The sequence below is a fragment of the Astatotilapia calliptera genome, chromosome 11 (assembly GCF_964374335.1).
Source record: "Astatotilapia calliptera chromosome 11, fAstCal68.1, whole genome shotgun sequence".
Classification (NCBI taxonomy): domain Eukaryota; kingdom Metazoa; phylum Chordata; class Actinopteri; order Cichliformes; family Cichlidae; genus Astatotilapia; species Astatotilapia calliptera.
The window spans coordinates 34,605,554-34,627,906 of record NC_137432.1 but is presented as its reverse complement, the minus strand read 5'-3'; the positions used below and the strand labels follow the sequence as shown (position 1 = coordinate 34,627,906).

The following is a 22,353-nucleotide window of genomic DNA, read 5'->3' as shown; positions in this document are numbered from 1 at the left end:
GATTTCTATTTTGACATCAGGGAAAGTCTTTGAAGTGTGTTTGGTGCCGTGGAGAGCCAGCGAACAGCCTAATGGAGATGGAGTATCAAACCTGTTCGGTGCTTGCCAGTCTTCTCTGAGCAATCACCCATGATACCCACCCATGGTGAAACAGAACTGGCTCTTTCTTGTCATGGCAAACCTCCTCATCTCACGATCCCCTGAAATAACACCATGTTTGCCGAAGACTTTTTTTTACAGCTGCTGGAGAACACCGGATAACCCCTCTGTAGGATATTTCACTTTATAGCTGAACTTTTCCAGAAAACATCAGAAATCAAGTCTTGAACCACTGTTAGAGCAAAGTATTAGCCATCTGTGTAGAAAAACCTTTTGTAAGCGTGCGGCAAATATAGCTGATCCTTATGAAAACAGTGATAATGAGGAGGAGTATTACGCTAGAGTTCCTGTTTGTTGGTGCCTTCACCTCTGTTTGTCAGTGAGTAAGCCATTTGTAATGTCAAAATGGAGAAATAATGAAGCATAATGGCGCCTCTTTGCTCTGTGACATGCGGTAATGTTTTTTTATCACCTCTTAACACGTATCGTGTACCCTCTGATCACCTCTGACAAAAGGATGTCCTCTTGTCTGTTTCGTTTGATTGTTCTTTTCCCGTGAACGTACACAACATTGCACTGTGGATTTCTTTCTATATTTATGGGATAAAAACAGCACAACACAAAGGGAACGCTGGCCCAGACAGGCTGGCACATATCTCAGGGTGTGAACGGGTGGGGGTAATTTCCTAAAGGTGTAGACACCTGGCCCCGCCTGGGGTTTACGGCAAGGTCAGGACACCTGCGCTGTTTTATAGCCGAACTTCCTGCAGAGGGCTTTGCTATTACAGGTGTTCACACCTAACATTTATTTATTTTAGATTTCAAAGGTGGTTCACATACACTCAGCATGTAGAAGTGGAGATGCAGCAGAAGAGCCCTGGTACAGTCGGTTTGGGAGGAAGAGGCACGACAGAATGGCGATTCAGCTTTGTACGGTGAGCTTTTGCACAAACTTCAAATATATTTACAATATTAAACAATTAATGATTCATAAGATGTGATATTTACAGATATTACAAGTGACATGGGTTCAGTGATCGCAGCGGAATGAGTCAGTAACTGGAGTTGCTCTTTCTTAGCAGAACTTGAAAGAAAAAAGCAAAAAGAAAACCAAGAAAAACCAAAAAAAAACAAACAACCATTTCACATTGTTTCCTCTCCTGTTTCCAGAGGAGACAAACACACCTCTGGTGTCAAAAGAGCCTGGTCAAGTTAATGCCAAGAAATCTGTGGTACAATACAAACAGTTTAATTGTGTAATTAACAATCAATAACCACTTCTAGTTAGAACATTTCTGCCGAAAAGAACCGAGAAACACTTATAAAACAGTCAGTCGTAACAAAATAACTGGTGTTCTCATTGAAATGAACTCATAAAAAAGAAACACTTTTTTACAGAATATTTATACAGGAGTAGCTTTTTGAATTGGATTCTTAACCAAAGGAAGACACATCGCAGACATCGATTTTCACACAGATTGCATATGTTTTTCTTTCTAAGGTGTTCTATAGGTTAGTCATTTTACCTAAGCTTATTTGCATGATAGTAAAAATTGCATACAACATTAATTGTGAAGCTTGTAGCATGAGTTGCTTGACATACAGCACTTTTTATAGGCAACCTTTAAAGCACATTTCTCCATTTAAAACGTTTAAGACACTTCTTGTTTTTACTGCCCACTGAAATTACATTTATAAATAGAAACAAGATCGGTGGAATAAAAAAAGAGAGAGAGAGCGCGCACAAGGAAACATAAACTGTTTTTTTAGTTTTTTTTTTAGAAAAAGTAATTACATCAGAAACACTGCATGAACTGCAAATAAATAATGTCAGACAACATAAACATTGTGAAATTCACATTTCCAACTGTGTGTCAATTCAGAAAGTTACAGTGACAAAGGTTTTGCAAAATAATCTAACATCGGCAGTGCCGTATAGTACAAGGCATTTGTTGGCATAGTTTTTTAAGACTGTATTCTTTTTACAGTTACAATATAATGTCTATATATATATATATTTATATTTCTTCCCTAACAAATAATATGTAAAGAGACTGAGCTATTCTCGTAGATGCACCTGGGCTGGGTGATCGCGTTCCAGAGTTTGGAGTGATCCATAATCACATTATGCGCTTTTTAAAAAGAATAACTAATCTGCCAGCAGGCTCCAGACTTGATACCTCATAATTAAGGCCTTGTCATCCACATGGTCCTTGATTTCATTTGCTATTTTCTTAAAAAAAAAAGAATCCAGTTAAACATCACATACGTAAACACCTATCGAAGTCCTAGCAAACTCCAGGGGAACTTTTTTTTCCTTTTTCAATATAATCAGTAGCTCAAAAAGATAAAGTAAGTCAGTGTAAAACAACAGACATAGAGTGCAGTCAGCAAATATCCACGGCAACATACTTAATAATTTTTTTGTGCAGATTATTTAAACGATGCATCAGTCTTTACAGTGAATAATACAAGTTTTACAAAATCGAAAAAGTAGTACTTTTTGTATTACTGAGTCTGAAATGGGCTTTCCAGTGTGTGAACACTCATTTCGCACTGTGAGTTCATATGTGTGTGTGTGTGTGTGTGTATATATATATATATGTATATATATATATATATATATATATATATATATATATATGAACACTCCTCATACAGTCCAGATGCTGTACTGATTGAAAACACTACTTCTCTTTGTTTGCAGTGTGGTGTTTCTGTGGCGGCCAGAGCGTTACATTTAGCACAGTCACCAGTCTGTGTGCACAGGAAAACTCTCAGTACATGTTTCAGAGGGAGAGTCCTACTCCTTGGCCTCGTGCTCTGACTCGGACTGGGCTTCGGCACCTCGGCCCAGCTGCTCTTCGATCTTGATGGAGAAGATGGTGCTGTTGGTCTGCGTGCTCTCGTCCAGCTCCTTCAACAGCTCTCCGCTCTCCCTGAAGTCCGTCAGCTCTTCCTCAAAGGCCGGGCTGCTGCTGCTGCTACTGCTGCTGGTGGTGTTGTTGACGATGGCTGCAATAGTGGTGTTGTTGTTGTTGTTGTTAATGGGCTCCTTGGGTGCCTTTGCTGGGTGACTGACATAAAAGCGCTGGTTCTGGAAGAACTTGATGATGGTGAGCTTGGGCAGGTCCAGCTGGGCTGAAAGGGTGTGGATGGCCTCCTCGTCGGGGTATAGGCCCACGTCCTGGATGAAGCTCTGCAGGATACCTAGAGCTTCCAGGGAGATCTTGCCTCCACCCGTGCGGGATTTGATGCTCCCTCCGCGGCTGCCTTCGTCCTCCGTTTCGGCCGGAGAGGCGGTGGAGGGTTGGCGAGGTGGCAACCGGGGACCGGTGGTGGGCTGCTGTTGCTGCAAGGGCTGTTGGGAGGGGTGGAGGGACAAGGAGGGCTGGTGCTGCTGCTGTGTCTGAGGCGGCTGAGCCTGCAGTGAGGAAAAAAAAAGAAAGAGGGAAGAGAAAGGAGATGGGGATGTTATCAGTGAACACTTATCGGCGCCTTAATAAGGCCTTTCATTAAAATCAATTGAGTTGTGAGGAAAAATGGGCCTGCTGTGTATAGAACAGGCACTTGGTTGAAGGAATTTTCCATGTAATATCTGATTGAATGCAATCAGTTCTGCAGATATGATGTTTTTCCTTTTTTGGTAGTGGGAGCTTGAGTCTCATTGTGGAGGTAGAGGAGGCAACAGCCCCACACCAGCATATACACTCGTACACATGAGTGACACGATCGGCTCCACGCACACTGGGAATTCACAGGCAAACTGGCCTCTCTATTATATCCTGTGCTGCTTATCGGCCTCTATTGCCCGGCAGTGATAAACAAGCTCCCTGTGTACAATTCACATCGCGATGGTCTGGCTGATTTGCCGCCGTGTGAGAATGCTATCGATGGCTTTCGCTCTGCCGTCAGAGTCCCGTTAGTGTAAACACATGACACATTACTCGTAAAATGTCTCATTGTGTGGTTGGAGAGCGAGTGAGTGGGCAACTCGTGGTCTCTATTGACCCTGCAAAATGGGCGCTCTTTTATTTTCATTTCTGAGTCAGACACTGTAGATAGGTGTTTCATAATGAAGTTTGCAAAGCAGCACTTTGCAGGGACTCTGCTTGCCAGCTGCATAAATGCACCCAAAGATGTGATTTTTACTGTATCCATATACTGAGCCGGGCTAGTTCTTGTTGAGCAAATGTGAGCTAATTTGGCTAATGTATCACGTTAGTAAAAGAGCAGCACAAAATAGTTAAACACCAGTCTCTTATGGACACTGTAAAACTGCACCATTAAATCAGAAATAATCCTATTTTATCAATCTGCAACCGTTTTGCATTTGCATGCAAAGTATGCACAAAATTCCCTCATTCCATATCTGCTGCTCAAACTGATTTGTCAAAGAAATCCTATTACCTTATTTATATCCACTAAATGACAGTCTTTGTGAAACGCTGCCATTGTATCCAAGTAACCAAATAACTAATCAACCACTCTGCTGTGGCTCAGACTTTTAATAGAAGTATTATTGTACTTCATTAAGATGTTTCGACCGTTAACCGAGCCTGTGTGTTATTTTCTATTCATCTGCCAGATGTCTCTTATAAAGCAGCTCTGTTAAGCAAGTTCAGCCTAATGATATCTTTGAAAACGTTTTTTGCTTAAAAAGTAGCAACTTTTAAGTGTTGCAGTGTTGTTAATTTATGTGTTCGCAGAAACTCCTGAGTGCTGTTAGGGTTAGAATTACTGAAAGAAGAAGTCAAATGGGGAAAATTAAGGTTTCCCTTTTTTTTTAAACTAAATTATTTTTGACACAGACCTTTGGAAAACAGGATATGCACAGATACAATAATCAGACTTCATTAGGATTTTTAAAAATGATTCTCTCCACTGTTACATAATATCTTTAAACTACTTTTCATAAGAAATTGTACCAAAAAGAGATCCAAATCACAAGCACAAATAATCAAATTGCTTTGATTTAGCAATTAGTGATCCATCTATCCATTTTTTTAACAGCTGGGGGAGGGGAGCACCTTATATTTTACTTTGACATCCACACCTAAGGGCAGTTTAGAATAAGCAGTTAACCCAACATGTGATCAGCCACAGCCAACCAGTGGATTCAGCCCCAGAAACATATTGCTGTGATTCAATATTCATGTTCTGGAACACATCTGTTGTAGTTTTAGCTCGGTGCCTTGCCCAAAGGCACTGGCTCAGGTCATAATCTTGTGAAAAATATCACACTCACCTGTAGCTGGTCACTGGAAATGTGCATCAAGTGCGACGGCCGCTCGTTGTGGTGCTGCTGGCCGGCGCTGCTCTCCTGCTCGTAGATGGCATCGCGTTCGGCCTGAGAGAGGCTCAGGAAGCGTCGGATCATGGAGAGGTTCTCCCAGAGTGTTCGGTTCTCTGGAGACGGATCCTCTTTCCAGCGCAGCAGCTCACAGAGCCAGCCCTGGACAAAACATTTGAAAGGAAGGAGGGAGAAGGAAGGAGAAAAAGGATACAAATCAGTAAGAATAGAATGTACTGCAATTCGGACCGTGATGTCCAAAATGTTTAAGCACAGTTGCAGCCCTAAAAAGGCCAAACAATCAACCAGACTACGAAACCTTAAAACAGAGCTGCTTCTATCGGAAGCATCAAAGTACTGTGAGGAAGAAAAAGCCACTGTGACACCATTTCAAAATAATTAACACATTTTTTCACTAAAATGAACAAAATAAAACGAAAACCACTCATAAAATGCATCATTGGGGCTTTTTTGGGTTACACAGCTGAAGATGAAGACGTAAGGTAGACAAGGTCAAGCAGCACAGCAGGAGGGAACATTTTAATATGACAAGAAAGACATACTGGCATATTGAGTAGCACCCTTGGGAGGAAGTGAGTGACTCCCATGTTTAAAATGCTCCAGCAGAGGGCCATGAAAGACAGAGCTGAGGAACAGTATAAGACAAGTGCACTTAGAAAAGGCTTTATTTGATTAATACAATGCACAAAGAGGTCTGACCTTGGTGATTAAAAGATTCAGCGAGAGCCCGACACAGGAAGCGCTAACACTCAAAGTGCAGCGGGGAAGGCAGAACCCCCCCCCCCCCCACACACACACACACACACACACACACACACACACATGTATTTGACAACATGACTTGAACATGCATGATAAAAGTTGGTCTCCTTTTAGAGACATCGCATCATTTGGTCATACTGCTTTGTAGGGCTGAACGATTATGGAAAATAATCTAATTGCGATTTTTTGCCCCAATATTGCGATTGCGATGCGATATGCGATTATTTTTTAAGGTCTTTGTCTTCTGTATTATTAAACAAAGACAAGCAATACATCATATAGTATGGCCAATACTATATTACATTAATTTTAAACTGTTCTTTCCTGGAAGACAGACCTCTGTTATGATGACATGAGGTGATGCATGAATTGATGACTGACATTTTTATTTAACTTCTTCAATCACAACAGTATATTTGAACATACACAATAGTTTATTTTTAGCTTACAAACATCTGAGCATAAAGTGCTGACAAGGAACCCTGGTGTAAACATTAAAATGAAAGTCAGTACAATGTGCAGATTGCAGAAATATACATAAAAAAAATCAGTGGCTTTACCACACTCAGTTTTTCGACATCTGTGAACTACTAGACAGTCATTCAATTAAAAAATAATATTAAATAAATAAAACTAATAAATAAAAAATACACACATCTTACTGATCTCTGCAGTCAGTAACATTACACATAAAGTGCAAACATAATAGCAATTGTATAAACACACACACAAACACGCCTTTAAAGTTTAAAGGCGTGAAATTGGACGGTCTAATTCTGATTAGCGTCACCGCTGTCTCGGTGGAGTTTAATAAACTCGGCCGTCTGCTTCTTGCTATCTAAAATATAACCAGACACTGGTGTAAATTCTCGACTGTCTCATACTTCTGTTTAATAAGTTTTCTGTTTGACGTTTAGTCAGCTGTGTGAAAACCAAGGAGGAACCCACCCGGGGGATTAATAAAGTTTTATTTTATCTAATCTAATAACTTTAATCTCAGCCAAACCGATTTACTCACGAACAAACAAAACACTGAAAAAAGCCCAACAATAACATTTTTAGGTTGTCTAAGTGACTTATATATTACGTTTAACCCGAGCAGCGAAACTCCGCGGTGATCTGAAAATGATGTGCCGGGAGTTGTGCCGTTCTCGGCCGCATCAGTAATCCTCGAGCTCCCGGCTAGCTGTCGAGCTGGTGGGTAGCAGACGCCTCTGAAAACGTCGAAGCACTTTTGCAAATATGGGATATCTTGATAAACCGAGCAGATATTTGATGTTTACACAACTACTTTCTCGCCTGAAAATATGTTAAAAGTTTATTTTGTGACCCAGAAAGATTAGTATGAGTAATTTTAAAACTTAGTAGCGGCCGCCATTGCTGGAAACTGGAGTTTGGCTGGGCCGCGCTATGAATTCTGGGATATGGTAGTAATTTGGACAGCCTTATAATCGCAGTATAATCGCAGCCTTTGCGGTTAGAAAATTGCACTTGATCATGTCGCGATATTATCGCAAATGCGATATATCGTTCAGCCCTACTGCTTTGATATTTTATTCTTTGTTATATTAAATTTTTGTTGTTTAAATAGGGAACTAATCAGTTGCTAAAATAATCAAGATGTTCGAGTTCATGTGTTCATTGGATGTTTGAAGATCAAGATGCAATACACATATGAATCTAATGATAAATTGAAATGACCAAGAAATCAGTGGGCAGGATTATTGCTCATAAAAACAGCTGCAGGTAGCGATGCAGCAACATGTCAGCTTATTATTGGTACCATCAGATTTTGCTGATGTCGACTGACATCCACGTAATCAGCAAAAACATGAAGACTTAGCAAAGTCAGGCTACGTTTTGTTTTCAAAATATGAAAAATTTAAAATGGTTGCTTCCCCAGTATAAAGGGAGAACACAATAAAAATAGAAAATGATCAGAACTGTTGCTTGGTCAAACTATTATTTAAAGTGTTGGCAACATCGGTGTTACTCGATTCTAACTACTAATCTCACTTCCCTTTCATTTCTTTACAAACAGAAACGCCTCACGGTCACAGTTGCTAAATGTGTGTTTATGTTTGCTCATGGAGCCGAGTGAAAGACTGAGGACTGCACAGACAGAAGGGCTCTACAGGGGCTGAGTGACGTGGTCAGACGTGATGACCTAAACCTCAGCAGGCCAGTGTGTGAGTGTGTGAGTAAGAGTGAAAGGAAATAACGCACTGAAGAGCTGCGTGGGAGAGAGAGAAGGGTAACGAAGTGGGGGGGCCTGCAGTGATGTGGGCATGAAATTGTAGTGAAGCTAGAAGAGAGCTGTAAAGGAACAAGAGAGGATGAAGAAGGAGGGATGGCCGCGGAGCAAAAAGCAGCGAGGAGGAAACGCGGCGTCAAAGACAGACAGCGAGGTGTGTGAGTGTGTGTGTTACAGAGGGCCGCTCTCTCAGCCGGGTAGTCTGTCCTGGCAGCGCGACAGAGCGGCGCTGTAATCTCCCGGCCAGTGCGCGGCAGCACCTTTCATTTCCACAGGATTACACCGTGCTGCTGGTCTGCACGCAGACACACATGCACACACACAGAGGGCAGAGCCACGCCGCCACACTGCATGCAAGAGATAACTCAGCAGTTTGGTTGTCCCCTGTTCCAACTCCTCCCATAAGCCACATCAAACCCAGGAGGGGTTTTGGAGGAAGGCGAGAGGGGGAGAAAGAGAGGGAGAGAGAGAGACATAAAGGGAGGGAAGGAGAGAGAGAAAGGTGGGGGAGAGGGGGCCATAAAGCCTGCGTGCCCACCTTGTTCCTTTGCCACGTTTATTGTTGCGTTTTTAATTTGCATGCAGAGGGATTTGGACAGCACTCCAGTTGGGCTGTCTGTGGTTTCAGCTGATTCGGTAGTGAGGAAGAACACACACACACACACACACACACACACACACAGACACCCCCCCCCCCAAAAAAAAAAAAACACAAACAGACGCACACAAACCACCACACACCATCTTGTCAAAGCCAGAGAAACAGTACCCCAGCCCAACGATGGAGTAATCCAACTCAAACACTCCCCAAACCAGCAGGATTAAACCCAAAGTAGCAGAGCCAATCAAACAAAGGCGCGACGTGAACTCCATTCCAATGCCAGGAAGTCCATTTGATGAAATAAAGTACAGAGTTTATTAGTTCACAAGTGTGAATGTTCGTTTGTGTGGCTTTTTTTCTCTCTTTTTTGCTTTCGACTGTTTCTGGGCTGCCATAGACGATGCTGAAGGAAGAATCACGTGCCAGGAAGAAAAGAATGTTTTTAAACGCCGCCCCTGTCCAACACTGCGGACAGTGGACAGTCAGCACTTTCCAGCTTCAAGAGCTCTGTTTGTGTTTGTCTAATTGCATTGCTTCCACAGTCCAGGCAGAGGCAGGGGGACGGCAGAGAGGACAGAGATGGAGAGGGACAACGAGAGCGAGACAGAGAAAGAAGTGAGCAGTTCCCTCTTGAACTTTGGAAGAAATAAAGTTGGGATAAAGTAAAGTAACAAATGTACTGTAAAATATGGCATACCATGAAATTTATTTGATATAAAACCTACTTAAATATGACTATTTTTCACAAAAATTACCCCATCAACGAGACTTTATGTTCAACATTCCCGCACTCCACTGATATTACCATACTGTTTCAAATCTGTTTTCCCCTTTATTGTTTAATGTAATTTGTTGAGCCTCTCCACTGCAGCTGACAAGCACCAACTGCTCTTGATTGGATCATGGAACTTGCTGCCCCTGCCACTAAAGTGTTCCAATACGGCCCAGAAAACAAAAATCTAGGGCTCTTCAATGCAGTGTACTCAGTGTTTTGTTGAAGATCATTAAGGGCTCTCTATAAATAAACAGAACAGGTAGTTCAGAACAGGCCTGTTTGACGACCAATAGAGAATACGGCGCTCTCTCAAAGTGTTTCACAACAACATTGTTGTAAAGGCATTTTCTCATATCGCATGACTACAAAATGCTGCAGCAACAGGAACCAAAAGTCTACTTATACTTGCTACACTGTCTTTGGCTGATAACTTTGATAATGATCAGTTACAGCAAACCTACATTCATATCAGAAACAGAAGTAACAGATTTATTTTTATTAGGTGGACTCTACAGTTCTAATCTTCGCACCTCTCATCCCCCCTCACAGTTTGCAACCGCAGAAAACAATGTCAGCCAAGCTAGAACTCAACACCCAGCAGAAAAACGATGACCAAACTTAACAAATGTCTGTGTTGGAAGCGAACGGTGACCTAAAACCGGTGTAAACGTTCATTTTCCTCACTCTCCTTTGCGTCTGCCGCACCTGTAATTTGCCCATGGTGGGAAATCACTTGCACTCTTGGAAAACGCCACAAAGTAGGCCTTTTACAGTTTTCCACTAAATTTTCTCTCGGGTGAAAACTGTTGCATTGTTTTCATTTGAATCATTAGTTTGACCTCAAAGTCACAACATTGACCCCAAAAATTGCAATTCTTCATGACATTCTGACTTTTTACTGACAATTAACCTTCACTTTAACGGTTAATAAATCATATTTACTATGCATTTAAGGACAAACAGCTTTACAGCTGACCTAATAAAGAAAGCTATTGCTCAGGAGAGCAGAGGTCAGTTCTCAGGCTGCTTGTCCTTAGCATACTCTAAATACTGGACTACAAATTGCCCCCACGTGTAGCTATTAGCATGCGAGTGTTTAAAGTGAAAAAAATGTTTCATAAATGGGTGAATGTGGCTTGTAGTATAAAAAGCGCTTTGAGCGGTCAGCAAGACTAGAAAAGCACTATACAAATACCCGTCCATCCAAACACATTTTTTCCAACCTAGATAACCTCAGAAATCACAGATTAAGTAGTGAACTGGAAAGGCAGTTTATTTGGATACAAAGCACATCTCTCAGTTGAACTCACAGATGCTGCAAACAGGTTCATTGAAGCAATAAGTACTGAAAGGCATAGGATTATCTTGCTATGCTGGCACACACCTGCAACAATATTGCGCTGTAATCCGCTGCCTCTGGGTCATTGTTGCTTAATTATTAATTACTTTCAAACAACTGGACTGACAATCAAGGATTCTTTTTCTTGTTTTGAAACAGACATGACCGGTGGCTCATGGGGCTACGGGGTCATGGGGTGCCAAATTAAAAGAGCACCTCGGGGCCCTAGAGGTCAGATCTGAGCACAGCCCCATGAGCTTCAGCAGACCATTGTATAATATTGATATAAATAGTAACCGGGTGTTCTGAGAGAAACGGTTTCCTTGCAACACAATAGTTGAATTCATGCGCAAGATTCACCCAGCTATGCAATGCAGTACACCGTGTATGTGTGCTGCAGTCACAAGCTGCCAATGAGAGCATAGGCCTGCTCTGTCAGAGAACAGCATGGTATTCACCGCTCAACCCACCCACCCATTCACCACCAAACTACTGCTGCAAACACCCCCAACATGGAAGGAGGAACGTTTAAAAAAAAATCTGGCTCTGCTGTGAGACAGGCCGAGTGGACAGACAGGCAGACAGACAGGGAGAGGTCTGTCACATGGCCTGGACCAACACCTTCCCCCTAATCTCATTTGCTTGTTATCAGCCCCATCAAGCTGACCTCGGCCACAGCAAAAATAAATAACTAAAATAAGCCAACAGATGTCCATCAATTTGCCATTTGAGGTTTTTCCCGCCCTCCTTTCTCAGATTACTGCGTAACCAAAAATAATGCCTCACATTCAACCCAACAAAAAGTGCTTTGAGCACCATTTGGATTTTAACCATCTGGACAAAAAAGGCCAAGATGACACAAAAAAATGAAAAGGGAAACTCGGTGATGAAGAAATGATTGTGGCTATTGTTGTGGCTGGCTGGTTGGAGGAGAAGACGGTTTCTGAGACAGCCAGACAAACCTCCTGTGTCTGAATAAGGGAGCGAGCTAAAAGAAAGGGGAAGACAATGCATCACTGTCTTTCCTCCTCCTTGAACCTGGCAGAGGCCCAGCACTGGCAGGCAACACTATGCAGATAAACGCAGCCGATAACACGGTATGTTCAAACCTGTTTCTCCTCCCCGAGCACACCAATCCAGCGTCTGCGCACGCAGGTTCAACCCTGCGAGGTAACGTGCGCCGTGTTGTAAATACATTACGGCATGGTGGACGCCCATCTGCTGACGACGGTGGAGTCTTGAGATGTTCCCGATGCTTCGGCATATGCGAATCTCCCGCAACAATAAGCAATAATTGACTGCACATTTCTGGGCCAGATTCCTTTGCGGCGTGTGGGTCTTTATAAGCAAACAGAAAAAGCTTTGACTGTACGAATTGTTTCTGGCATACAGTGAGGATGAAAAGGCAGTGGAAACGGGGTCAGTAGCCTTAATTGAACTGCAGTGGCAATTGGAAGGACGGCCAAAAAATATACTAAGAGCACATTGTTCCCATCTCTTGTAACAGATGAACTCTGTGACAAAAATGTACACTTCTTCAAGTTCAACTCAATTGTGTTTGTGTAGTTTGCCTTCTCGGAGCAAACGTACAAACTCGCACAAACTTCATCTAGCCCTTTAACAAAAGGACAGGCCTTAATCCAAATATATGTTCCTCTGTGGGGGTGATCCAGTGATCAATGCTTAAAGGGAAGGAATTAATTTGCAGTTCAGCTAAGGATTTACCACATTGATTATCGTTGCACCGCTGCAGCTAGATGAATATGTTGGGTTATGCGGGGAATTTATTATGTAGCCAAAGTAATCGTGTTTATTTTCTTTCATTCTCCGTGTGATAGGCAGATGATCAGGACAAGGGCAAGATTTGCACTAAAAATGTCTGCTAGCAAGATTTGAACATACAAATTTGTCTCGCTACTGGAATGGAAAAGATTACTGAACTGTGCATTCATCATATATCCAAAGTAATGCAAAGTAATCGTGTTTGCATTATTTCTTTTACTTAAGAGAAGGTTTGTGCTGGAAATGGCTTTGCTATATGACAAAATACTAATGTATCCAATGTTGCTGAAAAGGAGATTACTGAGCTCTGTTTCAGGCCGCTTTATGTTGCATTTATAATGCCGCTTCTGGCTAGACTTTATGTCTTGATGCATAGTTTTTGAGAAAGACCACGCCAATACTAAAGAGCCAGTACTAAATCTGATCAATTCTGGAGAAACTAGGGACCCACCAAATCACTAGTTTGCCTCTCTAAGCAACTCATGAGTGGATATTAACTACAGAAGACAACACGGCACTGAAAGTATGAGGCATTTCCAACGGATCGAGAGAAAAACGTTCAGTGCATTTATTACTTTCTAATAATATACCCCCTTCTTTGTATCGTATCTAAGGCTGTTCACCAGATGGTGATCAAAGAGTTGAATTTATTGTTAAGCCACATTTTTATTTACCTCTGCATAATTTTTCATAACCTCACCATCTGATTCTAATTCACACGCAGGTCCTAGGCCCTCATGAAGGAGGCAGACTACAAAACAAACGGATCAAACGACCATCTTTGTAAAATGACAGACAGGCCCCAAGGATGGCTGGATTTGCAACTGCAGAAATTAATGATGAAATTTCTAGTACGGTCGCTTCTTTCTTAAGGAAAGCTTTTAAGGATTAAAAACTGAGTCATCTAAATCTTTAGAAACTTGCCTTTAAAACTCTATTTTTTTTTAGTTATTAAATCTCGTTGATACGACTCTGATGTCTTGTCAGAGAGGATGCTTTCCAGATTGTGGTTGCCAGATTGTGTTACTATCTTCTTTTGTGAGGATGTCAGTGGCTGAGCTTTAGGAGAGAGATTCGCCAGTCTGAATCATACATGCCAAACATTTAATCTCAATTCGAGCTGTGACACGGAGAAGTCTTAGCCAAACAGCGAGCGTTTTCTGAAGAGGGGTCGCGACCTCTCCAGATACAATAAGCAAGTTGACAACAATAACAGACTGACAGCTAACGCGACACACATTGTGAGGGCGAGGCATGACTGTGCAGGAAATGGCCCTCTCTCTGTGTCAGCACTCCTTCCCAGAAACAATACCGACTAGCTCTGTGTGGCAGTTTACGTCATGGCTGCCGAACCAATAAAGCATTGAGGGTATTTTCGAGCAACCAAATAGAGGCAGATGGAGCATAAAGAATAACCAAAGGCAAATGACCAGTCCATCAAAAATGGAGCACATTAAACATCTGTGTGGTTACAGTTTCGTTTTTTTTTAACCACACATTTTATTCTTTTCCAGCAAAGTTCTTCACACACAACTGCACATAACACAGTAACAATTGTACGACCAGGGACTTTCCCACAGTCATCCTCCTGCAGAAAATCCTGATTGTCTGCAGGATGAATGCGCTGCCCGAGCCCAAGGAAAAAAATTGTTATAATTTGCATATCCACAAATTAAACTGTTGTAATATTTTGCTCAGTCCTGACCAAACACTTGCAGGAAATATATTTTCTCTCCTAAGAAGGTAAACTTCACATTTTAGTGGACTCTTTGTCCAGGAAAGCACCACAGATTTTTCATGTGTACAAAATGGCTGAAAATGGAGTCACTGATGATGCTACAGTACACGTGTCTCTCTGTATCAAATATTAGTATTGTTGAAATTGCACCATAATCTAGTTTAGCCTGGTGGTGGGCTGATATTTGTATATCCGCACTGTCTGCACAGCCACACTGAATGTTCAAACACTGTTCTCCATCCACAAATTTACCTCTTGTTTATAATCTTTTCTATTCAATACTGCTGAGGCAGATGGAGGATGAATGCACACAAGACAACAAACACATCGAAGATGAACTGCAGATAATCAACAACTGCAGCAACATTACAAACGCAGAAAGCACCTACATGGAGTCTGATTCCATCAATTATAAGAGCTTGATTGAGATTTAATTCAAAGCTGGGGTTTAATTGCTAATATCAAAGCATAATTAAGCTGATAAATCATGACTGATCTTATTGAATTAGGGATTGAAATAGCAGGGAACCTGCAAATTGTCTATGTCAGCTAAATAAGTGTTCTTAATTGTTGACAAGTTTGCAGATTTTAGTGAAACTGATCAAATATTTAAAGGCAGACAAAAGATATATGTTTTTTTTGTTTCCTGTTCAATTTGAAGGGACTTGTCTTAAAATAAAATCACAATTTTCAAATGTTGAGAAAATAGCTGAAAAACCTCAAATGTCTCTGTGAAACATGGCTGGAAGCCCTTCGTCAGGCTCAGTTCATGCAGTATATTGTAAATTTACCTACTAATAGAATTCAATGTGGATAAAGTGATTAGTAGTGAGAGGCAGTCATCCTCAGAGGAAGCAAAGAGACAGAGAGGAGATTTTGAAAGACAGAGAGGAGAACAAATAATGCTAGCAAAACCAAGTGAACGTAAGCAGGATGAGGACTTAGATAGGTCCTAATATCTCCCCATGCAATTCCCCCTCTCTCACACTCTGTATGCACGCACACTAGCACAGATACACACTCTCTCTCTCTCTCACGCTGCATCTGCCGGAGCTAGTGGCTGTAGTTAAATTGAAATATTTCCCGGCGTGTGTCAGAAGCATGCAGAATGGTAATTATGACAGATCTGATTAGGCGGGCCGAGTCGGGCGGCTCCGGGCTGCAGGTGCGACCTTGTGCATTCCTGCGTGTGTAAATAAAATTAATTACAAGCGTAGGGGGCGCGCAGCGCGTGACATCAGCGCGCACAGGGGGGACTCCCACGGGGGGCACCCTAATGGAATATTTTCCCCGAGTCTAATAATACAGTTGGTATTGACTTGAGGTAATTAGGGGGATCATTAAAGCGCTTTTCCCGGCGTATTTGCCTGCCTGATCAGATTAGCGAGAATGGGCCTCAGAACAAGCCCTGTGTGGTCTGTCAGGAGAAGTGGAGACAGTGGGAGTGGGTTAGCTTGCTAACATTTGCAGGAAAGAAAAAGCTAGCAAAACCCTGTGCCTGTCAGTGGAATAGGAGTAACTTTTTCTAACAAGCCAGAAAACAGTGAGAACTAGTGATGTGAGCTGTGTGACAGAATAAGCATCGGTTAGGCTTGTTTATCGAGAGAGCTCTAGTGCTACTTCAGTTATGTAGCGAACTGGCTAACAGCTGCTGTGCTCCACGAAACATTTGTCATACAGTAATGTACTAGAGGTGATGAGGATGAGACAATTTGGAGTCTTGACAGTCGGGGCAGATTCCTAGTTTGGACTGCAGGGAAGGAGGTGGGCGACGAGGGGGGAGGGAGTTGTGCGGTTGGAGACAGATGGGGTGAGAGGTGGCACGTAAGGCGTAAGTGAGAGAGATGGCAGGAGAGACACAAAGTGCTCTGAGCATGCTCAGTGAGACCCCGTGCTCCCACTAAGAGGAGGAGGGCTCAGAAAACAGGCTGGTGGGAATTCCACTGTCCATTAAACAATAAGAGAAAGGCTCATTTCAGAGGGAGGGGAAGACTTACCGTTTGCAAGATAATTCGTTCACTAAATTAATTATTCAGACAGCTGGGTCTCCAGTTCAAGAAATTGTGTCTTTAATAATGGAGGGGATCTGGCCTAGCCTGTTTCCCATGGCAACCTAATAACCAAGCAGGCACGGGAGATAAATAAATAAATCAATTAATAAACAGTCACGGCCCTTTTAGATCCCCAGGGGCTGTGATATGCTCACTCTGATCTGCCTAATTTGAGAGAGAGAGGTGAGGAGAAGCACACAAACAAAAATTAAGACTTGATGCCAGCACTGCTGTAACAGTAAAAGTCAAACTTGTGGGAAGCGATGCAAAACTGTAACAAGTACCAGTGTAACATCTTCACTGTCGATTCTGCCGATCTATGGATGCCACGATTTTCATGCAAAACGCGACTTTTAATATTCCGACCCCGAGCAGCTCCTCACAACAGACAAACCTCTGAACGGTCACAATCTAGACAGAGACACCGAAAAGGTCAGCCATCTGCCCCTCTTGTAAAGCAGCCACTGGATGGAGCAGAGCTGCATGTGTGTGTCTGGTTTGGTATAGTTGGCTGAGATTAAAGCTAAGAAAAGCTTTCATGTCCATATAAAACATGTAAAACCACTAAGCGGATTCTACCCGTAACAGGAAATTAGCAACTTTGGAAACATGAAGCAGTCACAGTTATGCGGTCACCCTCCCTTCCTCCTATCAGTATCCCCACCCGCCGCCTCCACCCACCTTCACCCAATAGTCCATATCCTTAGACCAACGAGGCACTCACTCCCCGCCATCACCGGCCCCCCACCACTCCCCTCCTCCACTCCAGGGACTGCCGTGCCAGGCGGGTGCAGGGTGACAGATGGCATACACCAACCTCCCCCCCCTCTCTCTCCCCTACTGCACCAGCCCCCCTGCTCGGCCCCCCCGGTGGCGCAGCGGCGGACCAGATCAGTGCCATTCTGTCTCATTAGAGCCTGGCTAATTAGCGTAGCCTCTTCCAGGGGAGAATGAGCGAGTGAGAGAGGGAGACAGAAAGAGAAAGAGAGATGGGGAGGGAGGGCGCCGTTTGTGGTGTTGACTGCGTTCTGTACTCCACTGGCCATTGAGGAGTCGGAGGGCTTTGAGCCCCGCAGTGCGCAGGGCTCCCAGGGTGCTTGTTTTATGACAGCAGGGACTCTGATTCCATCCACCGCACAGTTCCTCTCAGGAAGTGTTGGGAATGTTTAGACATAAAAGTCGTGTCAAAGGAATGCCCCCGATCCGCTCCACCCCACCCTCAGCCGACCTCCCATCGCTCAGCTGAATATTAGCTGCCCTCTCCGTCAGGCTAGCCAACACAGCAAGCCTCCCCTGTTAACATGAATGAAAACAAAGCACTGCAGCTTGCTAGATAGTGCACTAGCCCTACTGAGCCAGTTAATAATGTTGACATCAACTCCAAGCTATCCAGATCATAGCTTGCACCTCTGCAGGCTAAAATGAAATGGGCCGTTTGGCAAATAGCACAACTTCTGGCAGTGTCAACGCTGGATTTGAACCAGCAGCGCGCAGTTGTTTTCTCCAAGTCTGACATCTCCTGAAGCTAAATGGAGATGGAGCATTCTTGGAGCGTTCGATCAGTCTGAATCATTGAGGAACGGATCATGAATAATGATTTCGATTTTATCAAAGAGTAAACACAATATGTATCCTAATAAATCAGAATGGCTTTGTGGATTGCTTAAAAAAATGAATGGTCTGACTTCAAGTAAATAGCAAACATTAATCTGATAAAGTATTATGGCTCGGGTTAGAGTCACTGCTCTATAGTTACTACTCTGAATATGTGGCAGTAAAAGAGTGATTGAAACGCAACGTTGAATATGTGCATGTGGAGGGTGAGGACTGGCAGAGGCCTTCAGTGGTTACGAGCCCTAGGAGAGGACAGAATGGCTGCGTTCCAAAAACTCCCCAAACACCAGCCGACATAAATATGCACACTGGAGTATACATGCACTGGTCCACGCATTCAATGTGCCTCCTCAGAAAAACACACAGTACATGCTCCACACCTAACCGCACGCTCAGTGGAGCGTGAACCAATGAGCAGGCTCGGGTTAACTTTTCTACTCAAAGTATTGCTGCCCGTGGCCTCCGTCAGGTCACCATCTCCCATCTTTCTCTCCTTAAAGATTGTCAGATCTGTTCTCATCTTCTTGGCTGTCTCAGATACTCTAAATACACCAAGTGGTGTGCACCTACCCGCATGTGTCCAAGTCACCTGGTCCCGTGCTTATGTAAACATACTGGGAAACCCTAAGCTGAGCTGAACAGGCAGAGTTTGAAATGCAAACCAAGCAGACAGGACAGTGCCAGTTTCAGTGATGAGGCCTCTTCCTTCCCCTCCCCCCATGATTATTTCCCTGGACCCCATATGGGCATCCTGCCAGTCTAGCCCATCCTCCATCCTCATCACCAACCACAGTACCAGCAGTCTCTGCTGGCATGGTGCTCTACCCACGGCTCGGATGGTTATTTTTTTCCCCCTGCAAGGCTGCAAACCTCTCTTGACCTAAGCTTAAGTGATGATTTTGAACATTATAAATGGATACATTCAGCTGTTCCTCTCACTGATTTAGACAAGCATTTTACTAGCATTTTAAAAACCTAAAAAATGTTTTTAAAGCAACACCTCTTTTAAAAATGAGTAACCACTGCAGCCAATAATATGTAATATGACTAAAGAGACAACAAATCACTGCTAATCACTAACGAGCATATTGTGGGTATGTGTTCTACAACAAACCACCACATTTTAAAATGATTTTTTCTGGTTAAAATAAAACTAGTGCCATCTTTTATCAGTTAGCATAAAGGCAGCACACTTTTACTGGATATGATATTTCATGTTTAATAGTTCAAAATCTACTAATATTTTCATCATTAATCAATAACTATTATATTGACTAATCACTTGGTTTTGTTAAATCGGCAACAATCTTTTGAAAAAAATGGCCGTCATAATTTCCCAGGAACCAAGGTGACGCACTGAGGAAGAGAACAGGACGTCTGCTTGGTTCTTATCTATTTAGGAATCTGTGTGTGTGTTCCTGTCTAGCTATCTTTGTGAGGACCGAAATCTGCATTCTACTATACTTGTGAGAACCAACAGTCACTTGTGAGAACACACACACCGGTCCTCACAAGTTTGAGGCTCAAAATGTATTTTTAGTGTCAGGATTACAATTAGGTTATGGTTAGGTTTAGGGTTAGGCATTCATTTTTAATGGTCAGGGTAAGGGGCTAGGGAAACCATTATGTCAATGAAGGTCCTCACTAAGATAGCTGAACGGGCTTGTGTGTGTGTGTGTGTGTGTGTGTGTGTGTGTGTGTGTGTGTGTGGGTAGCGGGATGGTTTGTTCTCATTTCTTGACAATTGTTCACCTGCTTCGGGTGTATTGCTAGAGACCTGATTTAGTGCAGTGTCAAGTCTTTGTATTTTGACTAAGAGCTGCCTTCTATTACACTTTCACATCTACCGATCGCCTGTCTGTGAGGCATTTAGAGAATATTGGTAAACTGCAGCTTCATCACTCCCAGCCACAAGGATACTTTCAATCTGTACAAAAAACTGCAGTAAAATTGAGTACAAAGATGGTAATAAAGGTTCTCACTAAATACAACTTTGTTCCTTATCTGCATGTCAGAGGAAGTGATTAATACAGGGCGAGATTACATTTGATTAGTTACCAACTGGCTCAGTGAGCATTAGCTCTGCTGCTCAGACTTGCTCCATATGGTTTGTGTTAAGTAATTGTATCCTTATAGGCATCTTCTATTCAATACAGTAACGCTATATCTGTGTATCACCTTTCATAGCCGTTTGCCTGTTTGCGAGGTGTTTAGGGACGTCTGTAAATTTCAGTTGTGGTGATTAACTCTTTCCGCAAGTCTTTACAACGAGACCTGACAAAAATGATTGACTCATGGCTTGACGAGCAAACTAGCTAATCTATCATTTAACATATCATTGCAGCCCTGCGGTTGCCTACACAAAGTGCCATATTTATTTACTTTTGTGTATGACAGTGATACTATACACAGCATTGAGGGAAAGGAAACCCTTTTTTATCCAGACTGCGATGCTGGCATTGAGGATAGTAAGATAAAAATGCTTGAACTGTCTGCCCAGAGCATGAAACTAACACAATGAACCCACTGTCCTGCTTTAAATTAAAAAAATATATATTGGCAATTTCTTTTTTGAATATTTTTGAGGAAACTGCAGCGGAAAGCTGGGTCCCAGCATCTGATTTTCAGAGTACGTGGGTGCTGCTGGGGAGGAGCAGCCGCTGGCCTGGCGGTGCTGGTAGATGTGGCAATGCCGGCTGGGTAGTAAGGGGGGAGGACCAGCTGCCCGGGGAGCGCCCATTACGAGATAGAGCCAGAGATAAGTGCTCTCCCAGGCCCCTTTTCAGAGGCATAATTAGCACACTTCTTATCTGCTGCTCAATTCACATTCACACCCGCCTGCCATGAATGGAACGTGAAAGAGAGGCAGAAATCGGGGGAACGAGAGAGGTAGAGGGGCAAGACAGAGAGATGGGAGGGAGGTGGAGACAGCATGATGGAAACCTGTTCCCAGACAAACCGTCATTTGAGAAGAGAGAGACATGAGCGAGTTAATACTGCGACCGCCTCACTCTCCCCCTTTTCTCTATCCTTCCAAGGAGTCTTTGAACTCCTTAACAAAAACAGTGGTTTGTGCATCAAACTGCAATTTGGTAAAACAAAGCTATCTGGGGCTATAATCATCCTAATCAGCAAGAAAAAAATAAAGCCTTTGCAGATATTTCAAGATTATTCCGCCCTTGGTGATCTATTTCTCCCCCCCACCATCTTCTTCATCAAGCACAATTGTGGAAATCTTCCCAACTCTGCCTGCGACAGACACACGAAAACCTTTAATAATAAGTCCTCAGTGCTACATTTTTAATTGCTTTTAATAAAGAGTTAAACTGGCGCTATGTTTTCACCCTCTGTTTCCAACACACACAAGCTTGTGTTGTGTGAGCTCTGCGCTCTTTGTGAGAAGATGACAGGGGCTCCCATCATCATCTAACTGAGTGGAGCTAATATAAACAGGTTTGTTTGGTGTTGAAACAGTGTCGACTGCTAAACTCCAAACCCACAATAAAGAAGACATGTGTCATTATGACGATAAATCGCTCCACTGATACACTGAGCTAAGTTTCCTTATGCGCCGTCTCCAACCTTTGATGGAGATGTACAGTTTTCCTGCACACACGCATTGAAGGAAATTCACCAGAGTTCACCAATCAGAGACAAAAGGTCCTCAATTTCTGGCTTTAAACACAAAGGCTGTGTCTGCACGTGTGTGGACATTGGACAATTACGTATGCCCGTCTGGACTTTCAGGCTTGGATTTATGGCATATCAGTACAGCTCTACTTTAGAAAGCACGATCCAATTAACAAATTATGCTACCTAAACACAGAGGACAATTTGCGACAGTTCTTTAGTGTGTATTTCACTACCTGGCTCTTGGAGGCCGCCACCTTTGCAAACAAGGCCTGGGACACTTTGGCCCTCTTCATCTCCTGCTGGATCTCATCGTAGATGGTGGAGTTGATGTTGAGGATGCAGCTGTCTGCCTTGCCGTTCCACTCGCTGGGCAGCGGTGACGGTTTAACCT

General features: G+C 43.0%; 1 protein-coding gene across 4 annotated transcripts in view; it reads right to left on the bottom strand.

Moving 5' to 3' along the window:
- Positions 1-1,332: 1,332 nt before the first annotated feature.
- Positions 1,333-22,353, bottom strand: part of satb1b (SATB homeobox 1b) — a 60,283-nt gene continuing 39,262 nt past the window's right edge. For all 4 annotated transcript variants that reach the window (XM_026183864.2, XM_080308163.1, XM_026183867.2 and 1 more), the window contains 3 exons: positions 22,196-22,351; positions 5,348-5,554; positions 1,333-3,523 (listed from right to left, as the gene is read on the bottom strand). In XM_026183864.2, the coding sequence (XP_026039649.1) occupies positions 2,903-3,523; positions 5,348-5,554; positions 22,196-22,351 (984 nt within the window). In that variant the 3' untranslated portion in view covers positions 1,333-2,902. The remainder of the gene's footprint in view (positions 3,524-5,347; positions 5,555-22,195; positions 22,352-22,353) is intronic.